Source organism: Stylophora pistillata, chromosome 5, assembly GCF_964205215.1.
Source record: "Stylophora pistillata chromosome 5, jaStyPist1.2, whole genome shotgun sequence".
Classification (NCBI taxonomy): Eukaryota; Metazoa; Cnidaria; class Anthozoa; order Scleractinia; family Pocilloporidae; genus Stylophora; species Stylophora pistillata.
In genome coordinates, this window is record NC_142523.1 from 3991349 (window position 1) to 4015740 (window position 24392).

The window sequence follows — 24392 nt, forward strand, 5'->3', positions numbered from 1 at the left end:
CATGTCACAGGCGTGGCGTGATAAACGCGATAACCATAGATAAACTTGAACGAGGAAGTTAATATTGGACGGTACCGATTGATCGAGTATATGGTTCTTCGAGCTCTTCGGAAAAAAGGGGCAAAAATTATTATGAAGTGCGAAATAAATAACAAGCCATGTTGAAGTTTCAGGCAAAATAATTCTTCTACGACGTGATTCTAGATAAGGTTGAAACGGGATATTCTTACGGCCTCTTTGGTGATTAATTGCTTAATGTTCTATATTGAGGTGTCAGTACTTAAATCCCAACGAGGCATTGCAAATATTGGAGTTTGGTTGTAAATCAAAAGATAAAATATGTAAAAAATAAAATTTGATCCATTGTCACTGTAAAGTGATTCTCTCAAATCGTGAGCAAAGGAACATAATGATATAGTTTTCCTCGTTGCTGTAGAGGTTGTTATGCGTCGCAAAATGATTTTACTTCCAAGCGGACAGGGTTGCCGAGCAATCGTCTCTACTAATGGAAATCCTTTATCTCAAATCTTTGACCTCTAAGAACGACCGGCTTCTAACTTCTTTCTACTTCTTCCTTTATTGAAACCGGGATAACAATTCTCAAAATACTTAACATATTTCCGTGCAATGTTCCAGCTGATATCATTTATCAGATAACACGATTATACAATATTTGTGTTCATTTGTGATTATTAAGTGGTGACTGATATCGTTTTAACGAACGTACAAACTGTTTCCTAAGGACAGCACGTAGTTAGCGGTAGAATTGAGGCACTACTAGCCTATCTAGAAGGCGTTGTTTGCTTTCTTTTTCTTTGCGTTTTGCAAGTTTATCCCTTGCAACTCTTCTCGTGGTTGCTCATATATCTGCCACCTTTTATTTATGTATCATAACTAATACACAATACAGAAACGCCATACAATGACTAAAATCCTGGCTTAATTTGTACAAATGTTATCAAAGCATCTGTAATGCTGGGTTACTTTTCTGTGCGCAAGTCTAAAGAAATTAATCAGTTAACTAGTCTGGAAAGTTTTTGGTTTAGCTCTCCCTCTTCTATCCTGTCTCATTCTATTTCTATCTGTATCTCTATTCTATCCTAATCTCTTCCTCCTCCATGCCTCAAAGTCTTAGACTAGTTTGTTGATTATTTTGCAATCATGTCTCATCGAAGTTTGATCAAGAAGGACTTGAGAATCTTCAGTTATTCCTTAGATCTTTCAATTCCTTCTCGAGGTAGTATTCCTTTTCACCTTTCACCTCTTTACATTTAAATATGCCCCCTCGTTTTAACAGTTTTATTCTGTTTGTAATTTAGATAAGGCCAACATCATATATTATGCTGTATTATCAGGATGACCGTGAAAAAACTCTCCTAAATACGAGAATCATGTTAAAAATCATGATCTGTAGCCCTAAATTAGAGAATATAGTCTAGATATAAATTTCAATGGCCAGCATACTTGGAGGAATGATTCAGAACCCACTTAGCTTTACTACGTGTCATCAATATTATCATTCTCAATATTACCTACAATTCCTTTTTTTTTTGCTTGGCCTCACATGAAAAAGCATCGGCCAAACCGAAAAAAATATTGCATTATATACAAATCGCAATCAGAAGAGTTTTCAGTCAGAACTGGAACTCGGGTTCAGCCCATTTATTTGGGAAATCTAATGCATTGTGAAACTACCAGCAAATAAAACGTGAAAAATGTATCATTAAGTCGAGAGTCGACAAACGAACACTTATGATTCCTCAAAAGACTCAAAAGCACACAGTGCATTTTCCAAAATTCTATGAAAAGTTCCCTTATGAGTAACCCTAAATGAAGGATTTCTTCGTGTCATAAGCGATAGAAAACCAGCTATTCTGAGCTTCACAAATTCATCCAGATGTAACTTTAACCCAATAATTTTTGGTGAACTTTGTTTAGTAGTTCCAGCAATTCTTGTGTATCCGGAAATTCCCGTATGTCTCGCTTGACAATATGCCTGTTACTGGTTGGGGCTGTAGTGGGGCCGGTTAGTAGGTTCTCTATTTGCTTCAAAATGACCAGCGTTTCCTCTGAAAAAAAAAAAAAAAAAAGAGAAAAAGAAAAAAAAAGTCAAGAATAGTCTTATCACTGTAGCCTTTTTTTTTTTCCTTTTTCAGCTTCACCTCATAACTGATTTATTTAAAAACCTCATGCCATACTTTCAAGCAATCACATCTGAAATTAGAACCAGTCGCTACTGGGTATGGGTTTCACGACATTTCATCTGAAGACGCTTTTTGAACAATGTCATTTTAGGTATCCCAGATTATGTTCCACGGTCTTTTTGGTCTTTTTATCCGTCGTAAATTCAAAGTAATTTTCTATTATTATTATTTTAAGAAGATCTAGATATCGAAAATTCGTGTCAAAGACTTGTTTTTCCTAAACAAATTTTTAATGTTAATTCCCGAATATAATAAAAATGTTGACTAAGAATTAATTGAACTCCTTGATTCACTTACTTTGAAAGTTTGCAAAATCGTTGGATGAAATTGGTCCTTGAAGAAGTCCTTGAAGCTGACAAAAATAATAAACAAAAGTCTTGTCTCGTGTAGTGGGTGGAAAATCTTTTAAAATAAAGCTAAAAGTTTTATATGGAGTTAAAAGTATAAAAACATGCCCTCAAAATTATTTCACTCACAGTAAATTTAATTTGACTCACACTAAAAGTTTTATATGGAGTTAAAAGTATAAAAACCTACCCTCAAAATTATTTGACTCACAGACGAGAGTAGATTAACAAGCATTCTGCAAAGGTAAATTACATAAATATAAATCTCTTAATAATTTATTAGAAAATATAAAGACCATAGAATGGCTGCTAACTTTCTATTAAAAACCCCACTTTCCAGTTGATTTCTGCTGAACTTGTAAGGACGTGAAGATGACAAATAAGTTACTCTCTATGGCCACAAGTAATACGATCAATTTTCTTTTTTATTTACTACTTCAATTTGACGTTATTTTCACAAGCAAGTAGACAATCAGTTAATCAGTCAATCCACCCATCCACCCATCCACCCATCCACCCATCCACCCATCCACCCATCCATTCATTGAAAAATTACTAAGTTTGCCATGAATCCAAAAAGCTAATCAGATAAAGAACAGCCACTACATCTAATGCTAATCCTAATCGTTTGATTTGTGATCCGAATTAAGAGAACTCTTTCAGCTAATCAGATCCAAAACGTAACCAATCGTGGCAATTTCCCGCGCTTCAAAGGATATGTTTGTTTTGGCTCTTTTCGATTTTCTTTCTCGCAATCTGATTGGCCGTTGTTGTTACTCAGACCAAGGTTTTACAAATGATAATCGCATACCGCTCTGTAAAGATTGGTTAATAATTATTTTAGTTAATCAACCCCCTTTACACTTACGTCTGTACGTCAGGTGTTAAAGTCACAATTGGAGCAACAAAAGAAGATGTCACGGGTGCTAACGCGGCACTAGATGGTTTCACTGTGGTAAAAGGAGCAGAACTTAATGTTGGTAATTCTGTGACTAGCGTCGACTCTAAGCTAGCAGAACTCAGTATTGAAGGTGCATTGGAACTCAATGTTGGGAGTGCTGTTACTGACATGGATAGATTTTGAGAGGAACTGAACATTGGAAGTATCGGTGAACTCAGTGTTGATATCTCTGTAAATGGCGTAGATTGGTTCAAGAAGGAACTCAGCGCTGAAGGTGCAGGGGTACTCAAAGTCGATATTTCTACGGCTGGAGTGGACTGGTAAAAGGAGAAACTGGATACTGAAAGTACTGGAGAACTCATTGCTGGTGATACTGTTTTTTTCGTTGACAGAGTAGAAGGATGATTCATTTCGGAAAGAATTGGAGAACTCAGTGATGATGTTACTGTGACTGATGTGGTCAAAGGAACCATCGGGCTGGAACTCATAACAGACGAGCTTGGTGGAGCTGCAAAGTAAATTGGATCTTAATAAGAAAAATAGTCAGATTGGCAGTTTACCTGCAAGGCCTTAGTATATACTGCCTTCCGCATACAACGAACAGCTGATATGTGTGTACGTTATGTTCTTATCATATTTAGACCTCAACTCTCACCCATTTATCCACTTAACAGAAGAATAAAATCTCGTTTGCCTTATGTTATTCAGCAATGAAAGGAAAGAAAAAGAAAATTTAACATCTTTATGACGTCATACACACCACTATCTTCTAGATAATAAATAGGAACCGGGGAAAGACCGGTAGAATTCTTCTCTCCAAACTGATTAATGAGTTCCTAAAGACCTGAGAAAGTCAGATATAACAGTTAATCTAATTTTTTTTTCGGTTTCAGACGTGCGTCACAACTAACATCCTCAGACGTTCATGGGAAAGTTTTCACGCTGAAAAATTCTTCATTGCAATTTCTATTTTACAACTAAATATTATGTTCCCGTGCGCCTGTTCAGTGCAGTTAGTTAGGTTAGTTAAGCCCCTGGCTCCAGGTTGGAGCATGGGCCATCGACAAACTGCCGCCACTGACGCCTCTTTTCTGCCAGCTGTTGCAGCTCCTTCCAGTTCTTCCCGAGGACCTTCATCTCTTTTTCCGTATCCCTCCTCCAGGTATTCTTGGGGCGGCCCCTCTTTCGTTTTCCCTGTGGATTCCAACGCAGGGCTTGCCTCGTAATGCTGTTTGAAGGTCTTCTCGGCGTGTGGCCTACCCACATCCATTTTCTCTTCCTCACTTGCTTGACCATCGGTATTTGACCTGTCCACTCCCAGAGCTCCTCGTTTGTGATCTTGTCTGTCCAATGTATCTTCAGGATTCGACGCAAACAATGATTGACATATGATTGTAACTTTCTTGCCGTTTTGACTGTCATCCTCCACGTCTCTAGCCCGTATAAAAGCACAGCTTTTATATTAGAGTTGAAGATTTTCAGCTTAGTTGATATAGATATGCTGCCAGAGCTCCAGATCTTCTTAAGGGAGTGGAAGGCTCCTCTTGCTTTATTAATCCTGTTTGCAACGTCTGCGTCAGTTCCCCCACATATGTCTACTACGCTCCCAAGGTATGTAAACGATTCCACCTCTTCGATATCGGCGTCATTCACTCTGATCTTCCTCCTTGAACCTGAGTTAATCTTCATGACTTTGGTCTTTGCGGTGTTGATAACAAGGCCAGTTTTTCTTGACCTTTCTTCCAGAATGCTGGTTTTGTTCTGCATTTGGGCTCCTGAGTGAGATAGTAAAGCAATGTCGTCGGCATAATCCAGGTCATCAAGCTGCTGGGTGAGCGTCCATTGTATTCAGTTCCTGTGGCCCGCTGTCGATGACTTCATTATCCATTCAATTGCCAGGAGGAATAAGAACGGTGAAAGAAGGCAGCCCTGCCTTACTCCGGTTTTAACTTCGAAGCTCTCCGACAGCTGGCCTTCATAAATGACTTTACAGGTGGTACCTTCGTTAGAGTTTCTTATGATGTTGATAAACTTCTGCGGAATTCCGTAATGAGCTAGTAATTTCCAAAGAAAGGGGCGATCCAGACTATCAAAGGCCTTTTGGTAATCCACGAAATTGATGTACAAGGACGAGTTCCATTCAATTCATTGCTCTACGATGATACGCAATGTAGCAATCTGATCTGCGCATGATCTAGCTTACCTAAATCCAGCTTGCTGGTCCCTCAGTCTTCCACCCACTGCCGATCTTAGCCGCTCTAACACAATTCGGTTGAAGACTTTACTTGCTGTGCATAACAAAGTAATACCTCGATGATTATCACAGTCCCTGAGGTTACCCTTCTTGGACAGTTTAACTATAAGTCCCTCTTTCCACTCAGTAGGTGATTTCTCGTCCTCCCAGATGCTCTTGAACAGTTCATGTAGGACCTCTGTGGTGGTGTTGATGTCTGCTTTGAATGCTTCCGCTGGAATGTTGTCGGTACCTGCTGCCTTTCCGTCTTTCATCTTCCTAATGGCGCTACTAATCTCTCTCCTCGAAGGTATGGCACAGTTTACTGGGAATAAATATTCAGCTTCTGGGATATCGGTTCCTTCATCCGGGGGTGGCCTGTTCAGGACCTCTCCAAAATGCTTGACCCATCTATGCAGCTGTTCTTCTGTAGTGGTCAGAATATTTCCTTGTTTGTCCTTGATGGTATGATTAACATGACAAAATTTCCCAGCTAGCTTTCTTGTGGTGTAATACAGGTCTTTCATGTTCCCTTTTGCTGCGGCATCCTCCGCCTCCTTTGCTAGGTTCTCTATATAGCATCTCTTATCCTTTCGAGAACTCTTTCTAGCTTCCTTATGCGCCGCATCGTATTCCTTCTGCGCCTGTGACTTTTCTGCACGTGTCCGGCTGTTGTTTACCCGCTCTTTCTTGCACTTCCTTGCTCTCACTTTCTTCAGAGTATCCATTGAGATCCAATCCTTGTTTTGGGACTGCTGCCTTCCTAAGGTGCCCTCACAGGTACTAATCCATGAGCTCTTTAGAAGTTCCCAGAGCGTGTCAATTGTACCGTCTTCATTTTCAATTTCTTCCAGTGCTTGAAACCGGTTCCTAAGGTTGATTTGGAAAGCCTCTGCAACTGAAGGATCCCTCAGGTGTGTCACATTGTACTTGGTTCTAGCTTGCTGTTGAGCATGACACCGCTTAAGCTTCAGTTTTAGGGTGGCTACTAGTAGATGATGGTCGCTACCGACGTCTGCTCCCCTCATAGCCCTGACATCATGTAATGATCTTCTGAACCTTCGGGCAATACAAAAATGATCTATCTGGTTTTCGGTGATGTAATCAGGGGAGCGCGTTCAGTGCAGTGATAGATCACAAATGACGTCAAAAATAATGTCGTAAAAACGGCGCAACCGAGCGTTTCACTTGGTCTTCAAACCACATCAGAGCTGTTGCTAGCATGAGGCAAGGCAAGGCAATTGCCTCGCCTCGATCTTGCCCTTTTTTTTTTTTAAGATTGACTTTTCTGAAAAAGAATGCGCGGAAAATAATTAAAAGAGCATTTCTGAACCTCTAGATTTCAAAATGTTATGAGGGGCATGCCCCCAGACTAGTCTCCTGGCGGGGGACTAGTCGACCGCTAGACTAGTCCCCCGCCCGACTACTCTCCTAGCGGCTCACGCCTTCGGCGCTCGAAACTTGCCTTGTCTTCTTCTGAAGTCTGGCTACAGCCCTGCATACGTTGACGTTTTCTGTGATCTATTACCATCAGACCCACAACATGATAGCTATTTCTTGTACGATAACAAAGCAAAAGGATTTTGATGGTGACTTCATCTATGTATCTGTCATCTAATAGATCATAGATGAGAACCAATCAAAATGCATGTAAGATTCAGCTTATAATATAAATCTGAGCGATAGTATGCAGCTCGTCCGTAGAACAACACAAACTTACGTAGGTCTATGTGGTACTGAGCCAGGAATCCTCTCAGTCTGACAGACGAGTCAGAAGTAAAAGTCACTGTTACCAAAGGAGTTGTGTTTCCATTCACTGCAACTTCGTAATTCTGCTTAAGGCCGCTTAACGATGCTATTGTTTGACCATCACCGTCTGTCAAGCGAACGAAATCACAACTGCAAGAAATTGAAGAATGTTTACAAGGTTATGTACATCTACACTGTTCAAATGTTTTTCTCCATTAACTACTCATCGGCAAGCAATATAGGAGAGAAAATTCAAACGCAATAGTCGGTTAGATATCACTCCAATTTCTTGTCTCTCGAAGAGTTATAGTATATATTTCATTTTACAGCTGTATATTCACGTTCAGTTGTGCCGTCAGTGATGGAGCATGCGCAGAGGGTCTCAATGAGGCGAGAATAATGTTTGTATTATGGTTCGTACCAGTTCCATCTGTGAGATAGAATAAATATATGAAAATCATATATTTTGAACTGCGGTATTTGATACGTATGATGGACGATCCTCGCAGTAGATAGCGCTATTTGAGCAATAGCGAAATTCAGACCTGAAAAAAAATCAGGCCTGTACGGGACTCGAACCACTGACCTCTGCGATACTAGTGCAGCGCTCTAACCAATTGAGCTAACAAGCCAACTGAGAGCAGGCCGTTAAGTTGATTCGTAATGAACCCGTGAAAGTGATAAATGAGATAGAATAAATATATGAAAATCATATATTTTGAACTGCGGTATTTGATACGTATGATGGACGATCCTCGCAGTAGATAGCGCTATTTGAGCAATAGCGAAATTCAGACCTGAAAAAAAAATCAGGCCTGTACGGGACTCGAACCACTGACCTCTGCGATACTAGTGCAGCGCTCTAACCAATTGAGCTAACAAGCCAACTGAGAGCAGGCCGTTAAGTTGATTCGTAATGAACCCGTGAAAGTGATAAATGATAAATTTTTTTTTTTTTTTTTTCAGGTCTGAATTTCGCTATTGCTCAAATAGCGCTATCTACTGCGAGGATCGTCCATCATACGTATCAAATACCGCAGTTCAAAATATATGATTTTCATATATTTATTCTATCTCATTTATCACTTTCACGGGTTCATTACGAATCAACTTAACGGCCTGCTCTCAGTTGGCTTGTTAGCTCAATTAGTTAGAGCGCTGCACTAGTATCGCAGAGGTCAGTGGTTCGAGTCCCGTACAGGCCTGATTTTTTTTTCAGGTCTGAATTTCGCTATTGCTCAAATAGCGCTATCTACTGCGAGGATCGTCCATCATACGTATCAAATACCGCAGTTCAAAATATATGATTTTCATATATTTATTCTATCTCATTTATCACTTTCACGGGTTCATTACGAATCAACTTAACGGCCTGCTCTCAGTTGGCTTGTTAGCTCAATTGGTTAGAGCGCTGCACTAGTATCGCAGAGGTCAGTGGTTCGAGTCCCGTACAGGCCTGATTTTTTTTTTTCAGGTCTGAATTTCGCTATTGCTCAAATAGCGCTATCTACTGCGAGGATCGTCCATCATAAGTTCCATCTGTGTCAGGTCAAAACGAGAAGCCTTCGGGAAAAAAAGAGTACTCCAAACAAGAGGTGAGCCGGGGAAGCAATTAGAATTTTTATTCATAGCTAATTAAAGGAAAATAAACGTCATAGCTTGGTGCAAAAGGGGTGACTGACTGAGGGCGATTGTAGATTACCAATTAATAGTTGTAAAACTTTACTCACCACTGCTCCGTATCGAACACAACGAAGGTAAGAGTTAGATTCCCATCAGAAGGAATTAGCAAAGTCCATGCGCAGTCCAGGTTGTTGTCGTATTTATACTGCACGGAATATCCTGGAGTTCCAAACGTTCCTGAAGTGCCATTCAACATTCCTCCACAGCCTGCAAAAAAAAAAAAAGAAAGAAAGTAAACGATGACACGACGTCATTCACAGACGTTAGGTTCAAACGCCAAGCTGGTAAATGGAAGATCTTTCGCCCGTTTTCACGGTCGTATCGAGACTTCATGGTTCTTGTTCAAGAAGAGAAAATTAAATAATTTTTGCGAGATCCCAAGAAAACTTAGTTGAGCCAATTCAACAAATTTTTCCGAGAGTTTGTTCTCCACCAAAATATTCACGGAACAAATGAGGTGTATGTAAAAAATAGCTCAATTGAGGCATATTCCCATGTCTAGAGACTCCCCTGAGGTCACCCACTGCCATACTGGTAATGAAGCCTATAAGATTTATTTGAGATTTTTAAACTTACCAAAGAAGGGAGATTGTGTTGGCCCCTGTGTCGTTGGCATTGGCGTTGATGGTGCTAAAGGAAAATACACACCCACTTTTGTCAATGTTGTCAAGGTGATTCAAAAGTCTTTGGGTTACTATTGCATTTTATGCCCTTAAACCCTGTACTCGAGCTAAATGGCCATCTAGCCGGGATGTATCCAGATTTACATTACATGAAGCGTCCAGAAGTATTGCTTCACCCTCCAGGGTTGTATGCCAGTCTATCGCAAGGTTACCCCCCCCCCCCCCCCAAGCAGGCTTCCCTAGCTATTCACCGGTTTCCATTTATATTTCTGGGTGGAAAGAGGCACTGTGAAAATAAAGCATTTTGCTCAAGAACACAAAACACAATGACTTGGCCAGGTCTCCAACCAGGAACTCTTTACCCAGAACTCAGTGCACTGATCATTTATAGGCCACCACGTCTTAAAATATAAATTATGTATGATGACCTATCGTGAGATAACTGCCCGTCAACCTAGGCAAATATCTAAGGAGTTGGTCCAGAGCCACCTTAAATCTCATCGGAAATGAAATGCTTGGATTGTGTGGATGTCCTAGTGTTAACACGGTGAGGAAACTGTATGGATATCCTATGGTTGACACTGACCTGGGAGGGCGAAGATGTTATAGTATGCTACAAAACCTTTTCTACGAACGGAGTTATCAGAAGTAAACGACACTTCAATCTCAGCATTGTTCGAAACAGCTGCTATTGGACCCACGGTAAAATTTGATAGATTGCCGCCATAACTATCCAGCAGAACATCGCCATTTCGAATGTGGAGGCGATCACAGCTGAAAAAGAAATTGGTTACATTATGAAATCCAATTGCCTCTCGATGAATTCTCTTTCAAAACAGAAATGACTTTCGACAGCCAATCCAGCCACCGATAAAAAGAAAAAAACAAGTTTAAACATGATTTTCGAAAAAGGTATTTGATATTTTTTAGAGGAAAAGCAAGTAGATAAGTGAATGAATAAATGAATTCTGACTGACGGAATCAGCAAACATCTACCAGATAGAAGAGAACTTTCCATTTTTCTCCTCTTTATGATTAGATGACGCTCATATTAAACCAAGGGGCGTTAGTTGTGTGAAAACAAAGCCTTCGAACATCCTTCCATAATGGATTTAAAGGTGACTGCTTTCTGAACATAACAATAATGCAGATAATGAAGTTAATTCTAAAGATTCAATGTTTATTACTGTCGACTTACCATGATTCGGTGTCAAAGTCGATGAATGTAAAGTTCACCGCAAAACCACGAGTTACGTTTATTCTCCAAACGCAATTTGCGTTAATGGGGTAATTTAGTGGGTACTGCGGGCTAGAGAATGTCCCACTTGCACCAGTAAGTCGATCACCACAAGCTTGGGAGAGATTGGTTGAAAAAAAAATTTAATAACGATTTTTAGCATAAGTTTAATGTTTTAGTGTTGCCTTTCCAATTTTCTCGATAGGAACATAATCACATCTGATTATTTATGGCCAGGTGAGGCTAGAACGTTTTGTTTGTGATCCCCCCATGAGGCTCTGTAATACTCTGATGATTAACTCATTGGTAGTTAATTATCAGTTAATTTTCTATAGCCCAACCTACAAACTTTGTTTCCAACCACTTATCTGCCTTGTTCCTTGTTCCTTGGGGAGCAGGGATGGCGCAGTGGTGGGAGCACTCGCCTCCCACCACTGTGGCCCGGGTACGATTCCCAGACCTGGCGTCACATGTGGGTTGAGTTTGTTGTTGGTTCTCGTCCTTGCCCGGAGGGTTTTTCTCCGGGTCCTCCGGTTTTCCTCCCTCCGCAAAAAACAACATTCCAAATTCCAATTCGATCTGGAAACAGTGGACAAGGAAGAGCTACCCACTGGAATGTCCATTGCTAAAATATTATTTATTATTTATTCATTATTATTCCCCCTGGAAACCATGTGATCCCCTTACCCAAAATCCTCAGCCCTCCCCCCCCCCCCACCACCCCTCACCAAGCTAGCCCCAGCTTCCCCCCCACCCCGCTGTAGATAATGCCTGGTCCCTGTGAACCAGTTCTTTTAAACGGTTCAATTCTAGATTCTGACTCGTTCAAGCGGGTAGTATTATATCAGACTCTTGGTAAATCAAATCACGTACGTACCTTCAACTGACGTTTTGCCGAGGAAACCTGTTGTAATCGTGAGCAGTATCGACAGGAAGTAATTCGCGTTCTTCATTTTGAACGGTGAAGCACGTAAAAGGCCTAGGTCACACGAATGAACAGAAAATAATCACCATGTCACGTACTCCATGTTCCAAAGAAGCAAATTAAAAAGTATAGAGGAACCTGGTTCATTAGGTGTAAAACAACATGTGCATGTAATTGATTAAATGATCAATTCTCATTTACGCATTTGCAATTAGTTTATCTCGTTCAGCTTTCTTTTGGCAGATCTCCTTGCAGTTAGGAACGACACTGGAAAACTGACAAACTCTTTTTCCTTTCCATCCTGTGGTTCTTTTTAATCACCACGACGTTATTTACAAACTCGTGAAGGATACCTTTCCAAACGCAAAACTTACTCGTCTGGACGTTTAAAAAAAAATACATAATAGGAGAAAAAAAATGGCATACTGTTTTAGCATTTTTAGAATTTGAGGTGCCTGAGGGACCAAAACTGATGATCACTCAGTAAAAGAAAAAAAAAAAAGAATTAAATGTAACAAACAACGAAGAAGACCGAAACATTTTGTTTCACACACTGGACGTATGTCCTTAAATGGTAACAGTCTCCTATCTGTAATCTTTGCCTGTATATCAGTGTATTTGTCGAGGACCTTGTAAAATTTTATGCTACAAGCGTTTACAACCCGTTAAAACGCTTTGCATATCCGTTTTCCTTGAACAGCTTGCTTGATTTCCCTTGCCGTACTTATTCTAACCTAATTTCAACTCGTGGCCTATTCTAGAAATTATTTCTACCATTTATATTTAATCTTGTCAGTTTTAGTCCTTACATCATTGGCTCTGGGTAGGCGCATGTTTTGCGTATATGAGTAACACAGTGACTATGATCCAATCAACATATCTTTGTTAGGATATCCTGTGGTTGGAGTATTGGCTTAAGGTTTTCAGGCGCTTATTGTTTTGGAAGCGCTCCAAGGTAACGGCTTAATATTCAAACGACCAGTCGACCTTTCTTGAGAAACATATGATGGCACTTAACGATACAAAACTACTACAACAACAATAACAAGATTTAATTGCAGGACTTAAAGTTCGTACGGTATTGGAAAAGCAAACCATTCAGAAGAAATGATGCTCTAAGGATAGCTGAACAATATTTTCTTGTGAGCGCGAAATGATAACAAATTATTGTGTAATTTTGCGAGATGGAAAGAAACTCGTCACTTAAATGTTTATCAAAAATATCGTAAGAACTCATAACTTCTTTAGAGACCTCAATTAAAGATAATTGTTTGATATTTGGCAGCTAGTGTTCTGTTTTCTTGTAAAACATTTTCCTGACAATTGAGTATTTAGGACAAAGAAGAAAAAACGAATGTCGTCGAACACTTCGTTAGAAACGCAAGTAGGATAAAATTTATCAGTTCTTGCGGTTTACGTTTGCTATAGCTTATGATAGCCCAGTGATTTAAAAAGGAAATTTAATCACAAACCAATAGATATTAGAAGAATAGAAGGGATATTTGTGGGTAGAATTAATGACACATGCTAGTCATATAATGTCTTGCAAGTTTTGGTCTTGCATTAAAAAGGCAAATTACTTAATTACTTGCAGAAAAGGAATTCATTTAGGTTCCCAGTTTTGTTCGGTTAAGTCGACCAGTAAAGATTAACATGATGCGCTCCAACTAACAGCTACAGACCGTAGCGAAATGTAAAAACATATATCGATTTTAGTATTTCTCGGGTATTTTCGCTAAGAGATTTCAGAGGTGAGGATCTAAATTATGAGGGATACCACCAATACATGACATATAGAAAGAACTACGAGCAATCAGAGTGGAAAACTAATCACTAAAAAAAATTGCCATCAGTTACCTGAAAATAGTGAAAAGTGCATAAAGTTATCAACACCCATTGGTCTGATGCCAAAAATAAAATAAGAATTGTAAAAAATAAAAAAAAAAACTCCAATATTCAATTTTCACAATGAACTATTTAACTTCCATGAATTAAAATGATGCTCAGTTGCTTTACTTAGCTCATTCATATCTTGTAGTTGTCTTTTTGATCTAACGTACTTCGAAAAGTACGGTTCCAGTTTTGTAAAGAAAACATAATTATGATGATTGCTGCTGAAGGAATTAAGCAGTGAGCCTTTTTTCGCCTACAAATTCAAGATGAGATGACTCAAATCATGCTTAAAAGCGAAACATTTCAAGAGAGGTGTTTTGGTTCGATCAAATCAAATTTTTAACTACTTTAACTTACCAGAGAGTCGTACGATGCTGTTCCTTCTAGAGCTCGACAGTCACTCTCAGGAATGAATGTCTAAATATCAAAACACTTCAGGGACTAAATATTTAACCGATGCAAAATATTAATCTAACGCGCATCGGTGCCGAAGCAATATCCCCGACTAGATGAATTAGCTACTAGTATTGCTGGCTGTTAATAATCACCTCATTCAGTTCAACACATTTTTCCCTTATTACTGTTTTCAGAGATTTTCTCCTTATTGTCGGAGATCATTTCTACGCCCTCAAGCGTGCCTCACACACGTCGTCTATCGATTTACTTTGCGGTGATGAAATATCTGTATAAACATAGAGATAAAACCACTTGACGAATAATCTTCTAAAAAACGTGATAGCAATTTTCTTGGATATTTGGCACCTCTGAGGTTATAGTCCGATTCATTTGAGTTCCTGTTTTCTTTCATCCGGCCGGGTCACTGTCGTATTCTAGATCGCTTATAAATGGCGTGGACGTTAAAACAGACGTTGGTGGGAATTTCCCGCAAAGAGGGGGGAGGGGGCTGGGTGAGTGGGTTTTCTATAGTAGCATTTCACTGACCTCTGGGCAGGGACATTTTCGAGTATCTCAGAGGGTTAACATTCACCGCATCCCTTCCTTCTCCCCCCCCCCCCCCCCATCCCTTGCATGCCATTCCACTTTTCTTACGGCTTTGCATTTTTATCCTAAAGTGGCCACTTTCTTACCTCAAGTAAATTTGAGTGCTGCTCAAAAAGTGCTGCCTGCTCGATATTAAGAATCTTGAAAAGATCGAAGTTTGTGGAACGTGATGCCTGTCCACTCTTTTTTCTTTTTTTTTTCTGATATAAACACTAATCGCATGCAGAGCACGGATTTTCACTCTAGAAGAAAAAAACAACTTGAATTTTTGCGGTTTGACGTCGAGGTTTATGAGAAAAACGGATTTTTGCGGTAAATATTCAAACACGTATATTTCAACGATAGACATCTCGGTTTTTTTTTTCTTTTTTGCGGCAATAATTCAAGTTGTTTATCATCAAAATAGAAACATCAGATTTTTACGGTGAAAATTGGAGTTGTTTGTAAGAAAAAAATCCCGGATTTTTGCGGTTAAGTATTGAGTTGTTGATTTAGGAATTAGACTATTCAAACTTCACAATTCAAATCCGGGTGATGTTTAAACTGATGATGTCCTATATCGGCCACAGTTCGGCTCAAAACATTTCTTAAAAAAATTCCCTAAGCGGAGTTAAGGTCGAGAGGACTGATGAGCCCGCGATACCGTCACGATAGTTGAAACCAAAATGGCGGACAAACTGTGTTCAGTGGGAAGAAGTTCTTGTCCAGTAATTCATAATGTTTGAGAGTTGGCATAAACCTGGTTGTTCAGAGGCGATTAGCGATGATCCAGGATTAAAATGAAGGTTTGCTTAGAATTATGAGTTTATCGAGAAATCAACATATTTAAGAGGGTGTCAACGTGGTGATGGTTTTTACACCTGATGGTCAAAATTTTGGCTAATTTATGTTTAACAGCTAATATATTTCCACTGTTGTCACCAGAAATGTTTCTTTCCTTTTTTCGGTTACCTTTTTTTAAGACTAGTGTTTATAATTTACTAATTTTTATATTAGGGCTTACGATCTGAGGGGTTTTACCTCAGTGTAAAACGAAACTGTGGGAAAAATATAAACAATTCAAACTGTCTGCGAAGTTAAGTAACTAAATGAAAAATTTGGCTTTATTAACCAAGTTGAGATCGTAAATTGGCCCCGTTAAGAGATAGCTTTAATTTTTAAACTCTATGCTGTGGCTAATTTACAATTTCAACCTAGTTGATAAGACCAAATTACCTTGTTACCCCCATCGACGCAGCACCAAAGTTTCTTTAGAAAATTACCCTCTTTATTCATTTGTCTAAATGAAAAATTTAATGGCTAACCCTTTATCGAACTATATCTTGCTTTGCACAAATCAGCCCTGAGTTCCAGTTAATGATTTTTACTCACCTGATATTTTCAACTCTTTTTTAAATAAAACTTTTGGTAAAACCAGCCAAAACAAAAGCGTCCCATTTCGTGTAACAATTGAACTTAAGTGACCGAAAAGCTTCTCGGTTCGCAGCTGCAAGCTTCACATCTAAATTTGAATTTCAAATTTATTTCTGGCTAAATTAATATTATGCGACTAGTATTGCACGCGGAAACAGCTTTCGAGCTACATATTTCTTCGTCTTTTGCAGCTACTTTGGGGCCATGAAATACTTCATTTCAGCGTTATTTGCGGCTTGGAAATGGCCAGGTCTGTCAAGGCAGACTGTGCTTCTTTGGGGTTGCTGGATGGAGTGGTTTTAAATTCGACGTCAAAGATGGAGGGATGCTGTTTGTCACGAATTTTCTCAAGGTAAAGAACCTACATATTTATACATTTTTAATCGGAATATAGCGTGTGTTCTTTTATTTTGTTTTACATTAGAAACATCAAGTAACCGACAGAAGAAAATGCAAAAGGCAAACCGTGTTTTTGCCGTGTAAGATAAATGATATCTGCTACTTTGGTGACCTCTAATATCTCTTAGAGTGACAGCGAGACATGTGCTCGTCATTATAATAGTTTTGTACTAGGCATAATTATATCTTTTCATGTTATGAATTTATTTATGCGCATAGCCCCGTCCAAAGAAAGAGGAGTTGATGGTGAAATCGATCATTCTTATTTTGTACTTTAGTTTTTTATGGGCACTGGAGACTTCGATCAACCACAAAATGGACTCGGCGACACTTGGTTATTGTGATAGTTTATTTACCAAGTCTTAGAAATTATGTATGTTCCCGCTTTTATTTCAAGTACGGGTCACTCAAACTACATTCTTTGTTCTAGACATCGCGCGTCTTATCATTCAAAATAAGAACCTTTATTTCAGATATAGGTATGCATGTACACGTGACTAAAACAGTTTTCCCTGTTTTCTATCTGAAGGTCAGCATCTCTAGCATAGAGTAAGAACAACTCAAACTCAAGACAGTGTAGGGAGAGAAACAACGCAAGCTAACTTCTAACAACTTGGTTCGCTATCAATGTTTTCATAGATATTACAAATTTGCTACATGCGCCGAATGTCGGGCTCATTCAGTGTAAAACCTCTAGAATGCATTTGTAACAGGTAATTATCCTAGGGGTACGGGGGGGAGGGGGTCCTCGGTCAAGTTCTCCCCTTGCTGTGCGAACAAAACAGATACTGTCAGCGAGATTTTCAGAGGATTTTTCTAACTGTTGTGGCGTTGAGTTATCAGGAAAATTCTATCAAAACTTGGACAGTGTGAAATTTTTTCTGCATTTGAGGCAAAGTTAAAACCAAACACGGAGCTCTCTATATTGATAGTTGATTGTTTTAAAATTATCAAGAGAATTTCAAAGTTAACAAAAATTGTAAGCTTCTTTATTGAGATCAATCAAGCTCTCGGAACCTCAGTAAATAATTTCGCTGTTGCTTTTGAGGCAACAAGTGCTGATCATCCAAAAATAAATCAGTACGAGAAAATGTTTCTCAGGCAAATCACTTCAGTTTCAGTCATCATTTACTGATATTCAGACCTTTTATAAATTGAAAAAAATTGTTGTTTTATTTCTTATGTCTTGAAGGTAAGTCTAGATTGCTCGCGGACTTAGGCTAGATTTTAACATTCAGTGAGGTGCATAGGGCCCCCTTAACCCAACTTATTAGTTAACTCAAGATATTTTTCTCTGTTTGAAGTTTGAAAGATTGGCTGCTGTGTAAAGATCTTTCATCCTAAAATAAAATTTCGTGAAAAAAGTTGGTAGTCTAAAAAACTGTTTTGCTATAGAACTAGAATTGTTTTATATATTTATTTTTTATGCCGTTTTGATTGTCCAATATTCCTTCGTCAAGGCCCAGAAACTGTAAACTGCATTATGCATTCTGCCACCCTCGTGCACATTTCAGGAACCCAATATCATGCATATCGCATTACTTGGAAGTGTTGAAATCAAATGAATCTTTTTACATTAAAACAAACTAGTAAAGCGAAAACATACTCTTTACTTTTAGTTGTGTCCAAAGTTTAATAATTCAAAATAAGTGAGATTTACAGATTTATATGGGTGGTGCGTGTGTGTGAGTGCTGATACTTGACTAAATGTTGGTGGCGTTCATTCTTGACAGCATGTGCAAAGGTTCGAAAAGGTGCTAAGTACATTGGTTACGCAAATATACTTGCAAAGATATTCGCAGAGGAATTTATCAAAGGCGTGGATAAACTGATTTCATAGGAAGGACCTTTAAAAACATTTGCATTTCCCGTCAAAATAGTGTGAGCTGAAATCTTTAAACGAAGATATTTTATCGGTGCTAGTTAGAAGAGAATTGTTCTGTAAAAAAAAAAAAAATAGATTTGGTGTCTTGAAAGAGTTGGTTCCAGTATTTTTTTCTTTCTTTCTCTTCATTATCATTCAAATATATTTGTTACTATTTCACGTACCTAGTTTTGCCTACTCGGTGTCAAGAAGATATTTGTAATCTTTGACGGTATTTTTTTCTTGTTTTGCTATTGTTTATTTAACAAATGGTAAACACCACAGCATACACTATTGAGTTATGGATGCACGCGGGAGGTTGCTAAGCACGAAAGAAGCGTAGAGTCGCTCGAGGTGATAGCCAAGAGCGACTCTAGCTTTTTGAGTAAAAATTTCGCGAGAGTCTGGATATGTTTACTGTCTCTTGCGGCGCCACACCTCAACTTGAGCATCACGTATGTGAGCGGGGTTAAGTTCCAAATTTAAACCTAAATAAAGTTGTCGTCTGTGTTTCCTTAACTTTCCCGGACATCATAAATTTTGGCCATTTCACGTTGTCGTTTGGAAGAAGACGGCAAATGGATGTACAAAGTTTTAAAATGCACGTACTGAACTCTGCAAAATATGTGTCTCACTTTGCCGCGTTCTCGTCGTTGCTGTCGTGGTTTGCTTAAGCTACTTACTTAATAACTAAGCCACGCGGTGATAAAAACTTTTCTCCCAACATCTCAGGAGGGTTCCAAGGCCGGCGAAATTGAGGTTTAAAACGACTCAATGTTGTATTTTTAGATCTGGAACACTTGATCCGGCCTTTTTGTTTGATTTTGCGTTCAAACTCGCACGTTGCTAGTGAATTAATCATTTTTGGCAAACACGTTCAAAATGATTGGTGTACTACCGAACGTTGTTTACGGTTATAGGTCTTAAAAACCTGACGGGAACATAAAACAAGGAAAAATTCTGTTATTTTGGCCAGTAGCCGTTACTTACTATTACTAAGATAAATTATAGATTGTTACTTTAATGCAACAGTCTTGTCGCTTAAAAAATTGAATTCTCTACGATGGATAAGATGTAGTGGACGTAATTTCGAAAAAGTTTGAAGAATAATTTTTGGTAACTCAGCGCTGACAGGGAGAATTTGTTTAACGATCACGAGCTTCTTTAGTTGGTGATCATTTTCTTTATTCTCCTGACCTTAATGTGTGATTCAGGGGTGATATTGTAAGGAGAAATTAGATGTTAGTCACCCGCCCTAACATCAGTATGCATATTCTCCATACTGTTCTCTATACATTTCCTAAGGTGCTGTCAAGGAGAATTTGTTTAACGATCACGAGCTTCTTTAGTTGGTGATCATCTCCTCTATTCTCCTGACTTTAGTATGTGATTCAGGGATGATTTTGTAAGGAGAAATTACATATTTATCATTTGCCAGGTTCAAAGCCGGTTAAGCTCGTCGGTGTTTCTGTCAGCGGCAATTTTAAAATCATGTTGCTCTAAAAAGTCAAGTTTTAAGCTCTACTTCAAATGCTGATTTTTGGTTTATCTTGGCTTTCTTTGCAGACTGAGCGGTGAATGTTCACCGTCACGATCAACAAACAAGAAAGCCTGTGATACAAGTGATAGAAAAGATCTATTTTGAGGTAGAAATTAAAACAGAGGACGCCCATTTCTCACGAATGCACCAGGACAGAGCTAACATTTATTTGCCAAAATCAAGGACTTAAAATCAAACGTAAAAAAGTTTTGTTTCGTGTGACCTACACCCATGTCACAGGCTGTTTTGAGATTTTCAATTTTCCCACCATAAAAAAGATTGTTTAAATTTGTTTGTAAATAACATATGATAATGAGTGGCGAATTTTCCCGCTAAAAGACTTGGAAAAATACTGCTCAAATGCGGAGAATTTTCCCGCCAATATTTTTCTTTAAATTCCATCTTTTATTACTCTACATAGTCAATAAACTTTATAATTCTTCAACTGTTGTCTTGTATGATTATTATCCACTGAATGAAGTATTTTATTGTCTTTCAATATACATTTGATAACAATTCAATGAGTTATTTTAATACTCTCTTTAATTACAAGTTAATTGAATAAGTAATTTTCACTTAACTAAATCAATGAAAAAGGAGTCAAGAGAGAGTCGTTCGTATATCTACCAAGAGTTTTGGCGGGAAAATTTGGTAGAATTTGGACAGAGTTCCCCTGACAACTTTCTCGGCAAAAAATTTTTTGGAAAACTTCCAACAAAATTTTCCGCCAAAAACTATTTTACAGCATCTCGTGCAAAAAGTTGAAAACCTAACGTCAATTTTCTCCTCTTAAAAAGAAACAAGCATTAAAGTCAAGTCCAAAAGATTAAATTTCAAATGAAATTCTCCATCGAATCTACCAACCTCAACCCCAATTTTTATTCGGAATTCATTCGGAATTCAATTCCTTGCACGAGATGTGTACAATTCTGGACGAAAAAGTACGATGGCAAGCTATAAATAGTCCAAAATATTTAAATTCGTCGACTAGGTTTAGATCAGTTCGTGTGTTTGTAGACAATCAATATTTTAAAGCAGTAGCTTGCCGAGATATTTTTTCCAATTAAAAGATCTTGGAAGCAACCATCTATCGAATGTAACACGGGACGATTTAGAATCAAAATTTTTTTGGCATTCAACAATGAATTCTGGATTACAATTTTAGAATGAAAAAGTATCAGCACTTTTAATTTTGAGCCTCAAGAGCTAAGATATTGATCAATTAGGTTCCGAGTTGTTTCATTCCTCAATCAAATTGCAGCGAGTTAAGATTTAGAGATATTGAGTTAACAAATTAAACAAGTTCAAATTTCCTTTATTTGTTTCATCGTAAAGCCAGTTAGATTCAAGTCGAAGGTAAAAGCCTCAAATTTTTTTTTTGATATTTTGTCCTGTGTTACACCGAGGGATTGCAAAAAGATCTTTTATGGAGTAATTAACTATGAGAGCATTTTAAAACCTAATGCCTAATCCAAAGAGTAACGAATTCCTTTTCTCAATTACAACTCGACTGATAAGTTTTGTGCATTCATCGAAAAGGTAAAATAATGTGGGAAAATAATATCTAAACCAGCTTCAAACAGAGTGACCACTGCGATTTACTAATCAGACCTAACTGACTTTTGATTGCGAGAACAGAATTATTACTCATTTAATTTCTTGGAAAATTCATTTACCTTTAATTACATTAACGTTGTCTTAAGAACAAGGTCAATTTCGAATTACAACGCTTTCGAATCGTTTGAAATATGGAAACAACTGATACTCTCTAGAAGTCAAAGTAATTTTCTTTTTTGCTTGCAGGCATAAGGCTAGAAGGTGATTTTATACGTTAATAATTCCGATCTGGCTTTTTCTGTGATAAAGGAATTATGCTGCGCATCTTAGGTCCACACGTCACTCACTAATAAAACGATCACATTTTTCCACCTGATTTTTTTGGTCTGTTTTATTTTTCTTCGTCATGAATTAATGAACGTTTTCAGAAAGAGAAAACAGTAAATTTGCGTGTCTTCTCAAAATTTCCTATCCATTATGAGCAAATGCGTATGTAATTTCTCAAGTTTACTTCATCTTCGCCCCAACTGTGTGAAATTTGAAAAGAAAAAACAGCCGCAGTAAAGAATTTAGCGTTTTCACAGACGTAGTTTTTTTGCGACGTATTTAAAAGCAGCTTTGTATCATTTTTGATGCTATACAGAAATCCACCAAAGATCAAACACGTTACAACTTATGCAGATGCCACTTATGCCAAAAACATTTCTGGAACCGCTCTTTGCGGAGGAATAAGTGATGACGAAAAAAAGTTCTCCTTATCAACAATTGAAAGTTCGCTACAGGTCTTGTTCGCTTTTCATCACCAGATTGACATGTTGTTTTAATTGTTCAATTTGTGGGTCATCCACTATGATTAGCAAAAAAATTCAACATTTTCATTTCGTCAAAGAAAGTACACACGAAATATGAAAAAACAACATTTCTTCGCCAGCGAATGGGATGGGACAACAAGTCCCTCGTTAGAAGCCAAATTATTTGCAGAAATGGTTTTACTGTTTCGCAGTTTTCCTCGCGAGAAAATTAGGGTACAACCTAGAAAATCGTGCTCTTTAGTAAACATTTTAACTTTGACGTTGGTAATTTTCACGGTTGATTGAAGTTATTGACAAGCGATCCTGCGTGTTTAATTTGATTTTTCCGTCTAGTTGATTGCTACTTCTCACTGAATTATGTGTGAAAAATCTACCGTTTTCATTTCTAGGGAATGACAGCACGAAAGATAGTTATCTCTCATATTCTACATCATCAGCTGGTTTACATAACAATACATTTCAAATAAGAAAATCACTTGTTGAAAATCCTCTTGACCAGGCATTAGGGTCTTAAAGATGCAGCCTCCAAACTGAGACAAACCTCAGGTGATGGGACAAAGTTGTGAATATATGTTATCAGATGGCACTGCACTAGAGTTTAATTTCAAATATGATAAGAAAATGCTTAAGTGTAAAGTAAAATTCGTGATTTTTCCGCGTTATTCAGTGCATGTTCACAGATCAATTTCAATTAAATCAATATGGACCCTCGGTAAAACTAGGTTCATCTGTCCTGTCTGTTAGTGTTAAAGTCGTGAAGTCTTTCATAAGGGCAGAAGGAATTGTCATCTGTTGAGAATAATCTATTCTTAATGAACCCTTTCACTCCCAATACCTTTACTCTGTCTGCAATACAAATCGTATGATGTTTGTTGGAAGACTTTGGAAATGGATCGACAAATAATCGGAGAGATTTCCGTATAACCTCATACCAATCAAAAACAAAGCCGTAGTCCCAAAAGAAATCTGTTGTTTTGCCTCTGCTTTCCTTTCTCCAAGAATTAAATGCATAATGAAGTACGGGGTTAAAGGAAATATTGCCAAATAATCTCCTTATTTGCATTTTCCTTTATTCTCATCACTTTTCTGCTTGATATCGTATTGATATTGGTTTGAGAAATTCTGTCTTGGTCATTCATGGGAGTTAAGGGGGGTGGGGTGATCACCCAGCCTTACAAAGTAAGTCGTGGAAAATAGTCAGTGCTGTACCGTTAGAGTAAAGCTAAGTTCCAGTCAATGGTATGGTTTGTAGATGCATGAACCTCAGTTTTTGAAAAAAAAATTGGTAAGATAAATTCCATTTTTATCAAAAACTGAAACCGGAGCGTTTAATTTGGTCTTGTTTCTGACGTCTTTTGTTCCAGTGCCACCTAAACGAATATCACCCTTTTGCGACATCAACTGAGAAACCTGAGCTGTGTTGTGGTACAAACCGCTAAGCAAATGATGGCCTATGGACAATTGAGCTATGAAATCAACAAATTCTGTATAACTTCTCTGTTGGTAAGTTCAATTGCTATCGTAATGTTAACTTTGTCGTTATGTTTTGACAAAATTTTCTGAGGTTGATTGAAACTTCCTGTCGACTAGCGATCGAAGTGGACCTTAAAATCGCTGCAAAACAACCTGTACTACAACAAACTACTCCAAAACTGGTGGCTGATTGGAAATTGTTTTCTTATCAAGTAATATACTCTATTCCCAAGTTCCATGTTCAAGATAACTCAAATCAGGAAATTTGGTGAAAAACCGAAGTCTTCTGACAAAAATTAGAGCCGGTTTAGAGAGCCACCATTTTTGCAAGTCTTCTATATAATATCAAAGTTCTTATCTTTGTGGTATCCTCTTCCCTTGGCCGCATGGACTCATTATCCTTCCACACCTCTCGCCACATGTGCTTTCTCACAGTATTTTTCTTGCTAAAGACACAAATTAATAAAGCGATTGGAGATTGTTTGCGGTCTTTAATGTACACGAACATTAGATTAGATAACTCTGTTCATGAGTACA

General features: G+C 38.1%; 1 protein-coding gene and 1 long non-coding RNA gene across 5 annotated transcripts; one reads left to right on the top strand and one right to left on the bottom strand.

Annotated features, from left to right (window-relative positions):
- Window positions 1-558: 558 nt before the first annotated feature.
- LOC111334976 (uncharacterized) lies at window positions 559-16257 on the bottom strand. 2 transcript variants are annotated; one of them, XM_088759676.1, is made up of 12 exons: window positions 16169-16257; window positions 14153-14195; window positions 11855-11956; window positions 10939-11092; window positions 10327-10514; window positions 9694-9747; window positions 9165-9324; window positions 7406-7584; window positions 3420-3960; window positions 2742-2787; window positions 2502-2556; window positions 559-2069 (listed from the first exon to the last, which is right to left on the bottom strand). In XM_088759676.1, the coding sequence occupies exons 3-12, from the start codon at window positions 11928-11930 to the stop codon at window positions 1906-1908; spliced, it is 1617 nt and encodes a 538-aa protein (XP_088615802.1). In that variant the 5' UTR covers window positions 11931-11956; window positions 14153-14195; window positions 16169-16257; the 3' UTR covers window positions 559-1905. The 2 variants fall into 2 exon arrangements, with proteins under 2 accessions (XP_088615802.1, XP_088615803.1); XM_088759677.1 differs by lacking the exon at window positions 16169-16257 and adding an exon at window positions 14344-14456.
- Window positions 15109-20458, top strand: LOC148729880 (uncharacterized). Of its 3 annotated transcripts, none has more exons than XR_016001042.1 (3): window positions 15109-15582; window positions 16402-16562; window positions 16888-17099. It is a non-coding gene; the product is annotated as an uncharacterized LOC148729880 (long non-coding RNA). The 3 variants fall into 3 exon arrangements; XR_016001044.1 differs by lacking the exon at window positions 16888-17099 and adding an exon at window positions 17139-19527 and having other exon boundaries at window positions 15150-15582; XR_016001043.1 differs by lacking the exon at window positions 16888-17099 and adding an exon at window positions 20040-20458 and having other exon boundaries at window positions 15181-15582.
- Window positions 20459-24392: the final 3934 nt, after the last annotated feature.

Excerpts from the sequence above, each read along its gene's own strand:
- LOC111334976 (XM_088759676.1), bottom strand. The coding sequence starts at position 11,930 with ATGAAGAACGCGAATTACTTCCTGTCGATACTGCTCACGATTACAACA. Across the intron at positions 10,515-10,938 it reads GACTTTGACACCGAATCATG|CTGTGATCGCCTCCACATTC; the intron begins GTAAGTCGACAG and ends TTTCTTTTTCAG. Across the intron at positions 2,070-2,501 it reads CGATTTTGCAAACTTTCAAA|AGGAAACGCTGGTCATTTTG; the intron begins GTAAGTGAATCA and ends TTTTTTTTTCAG.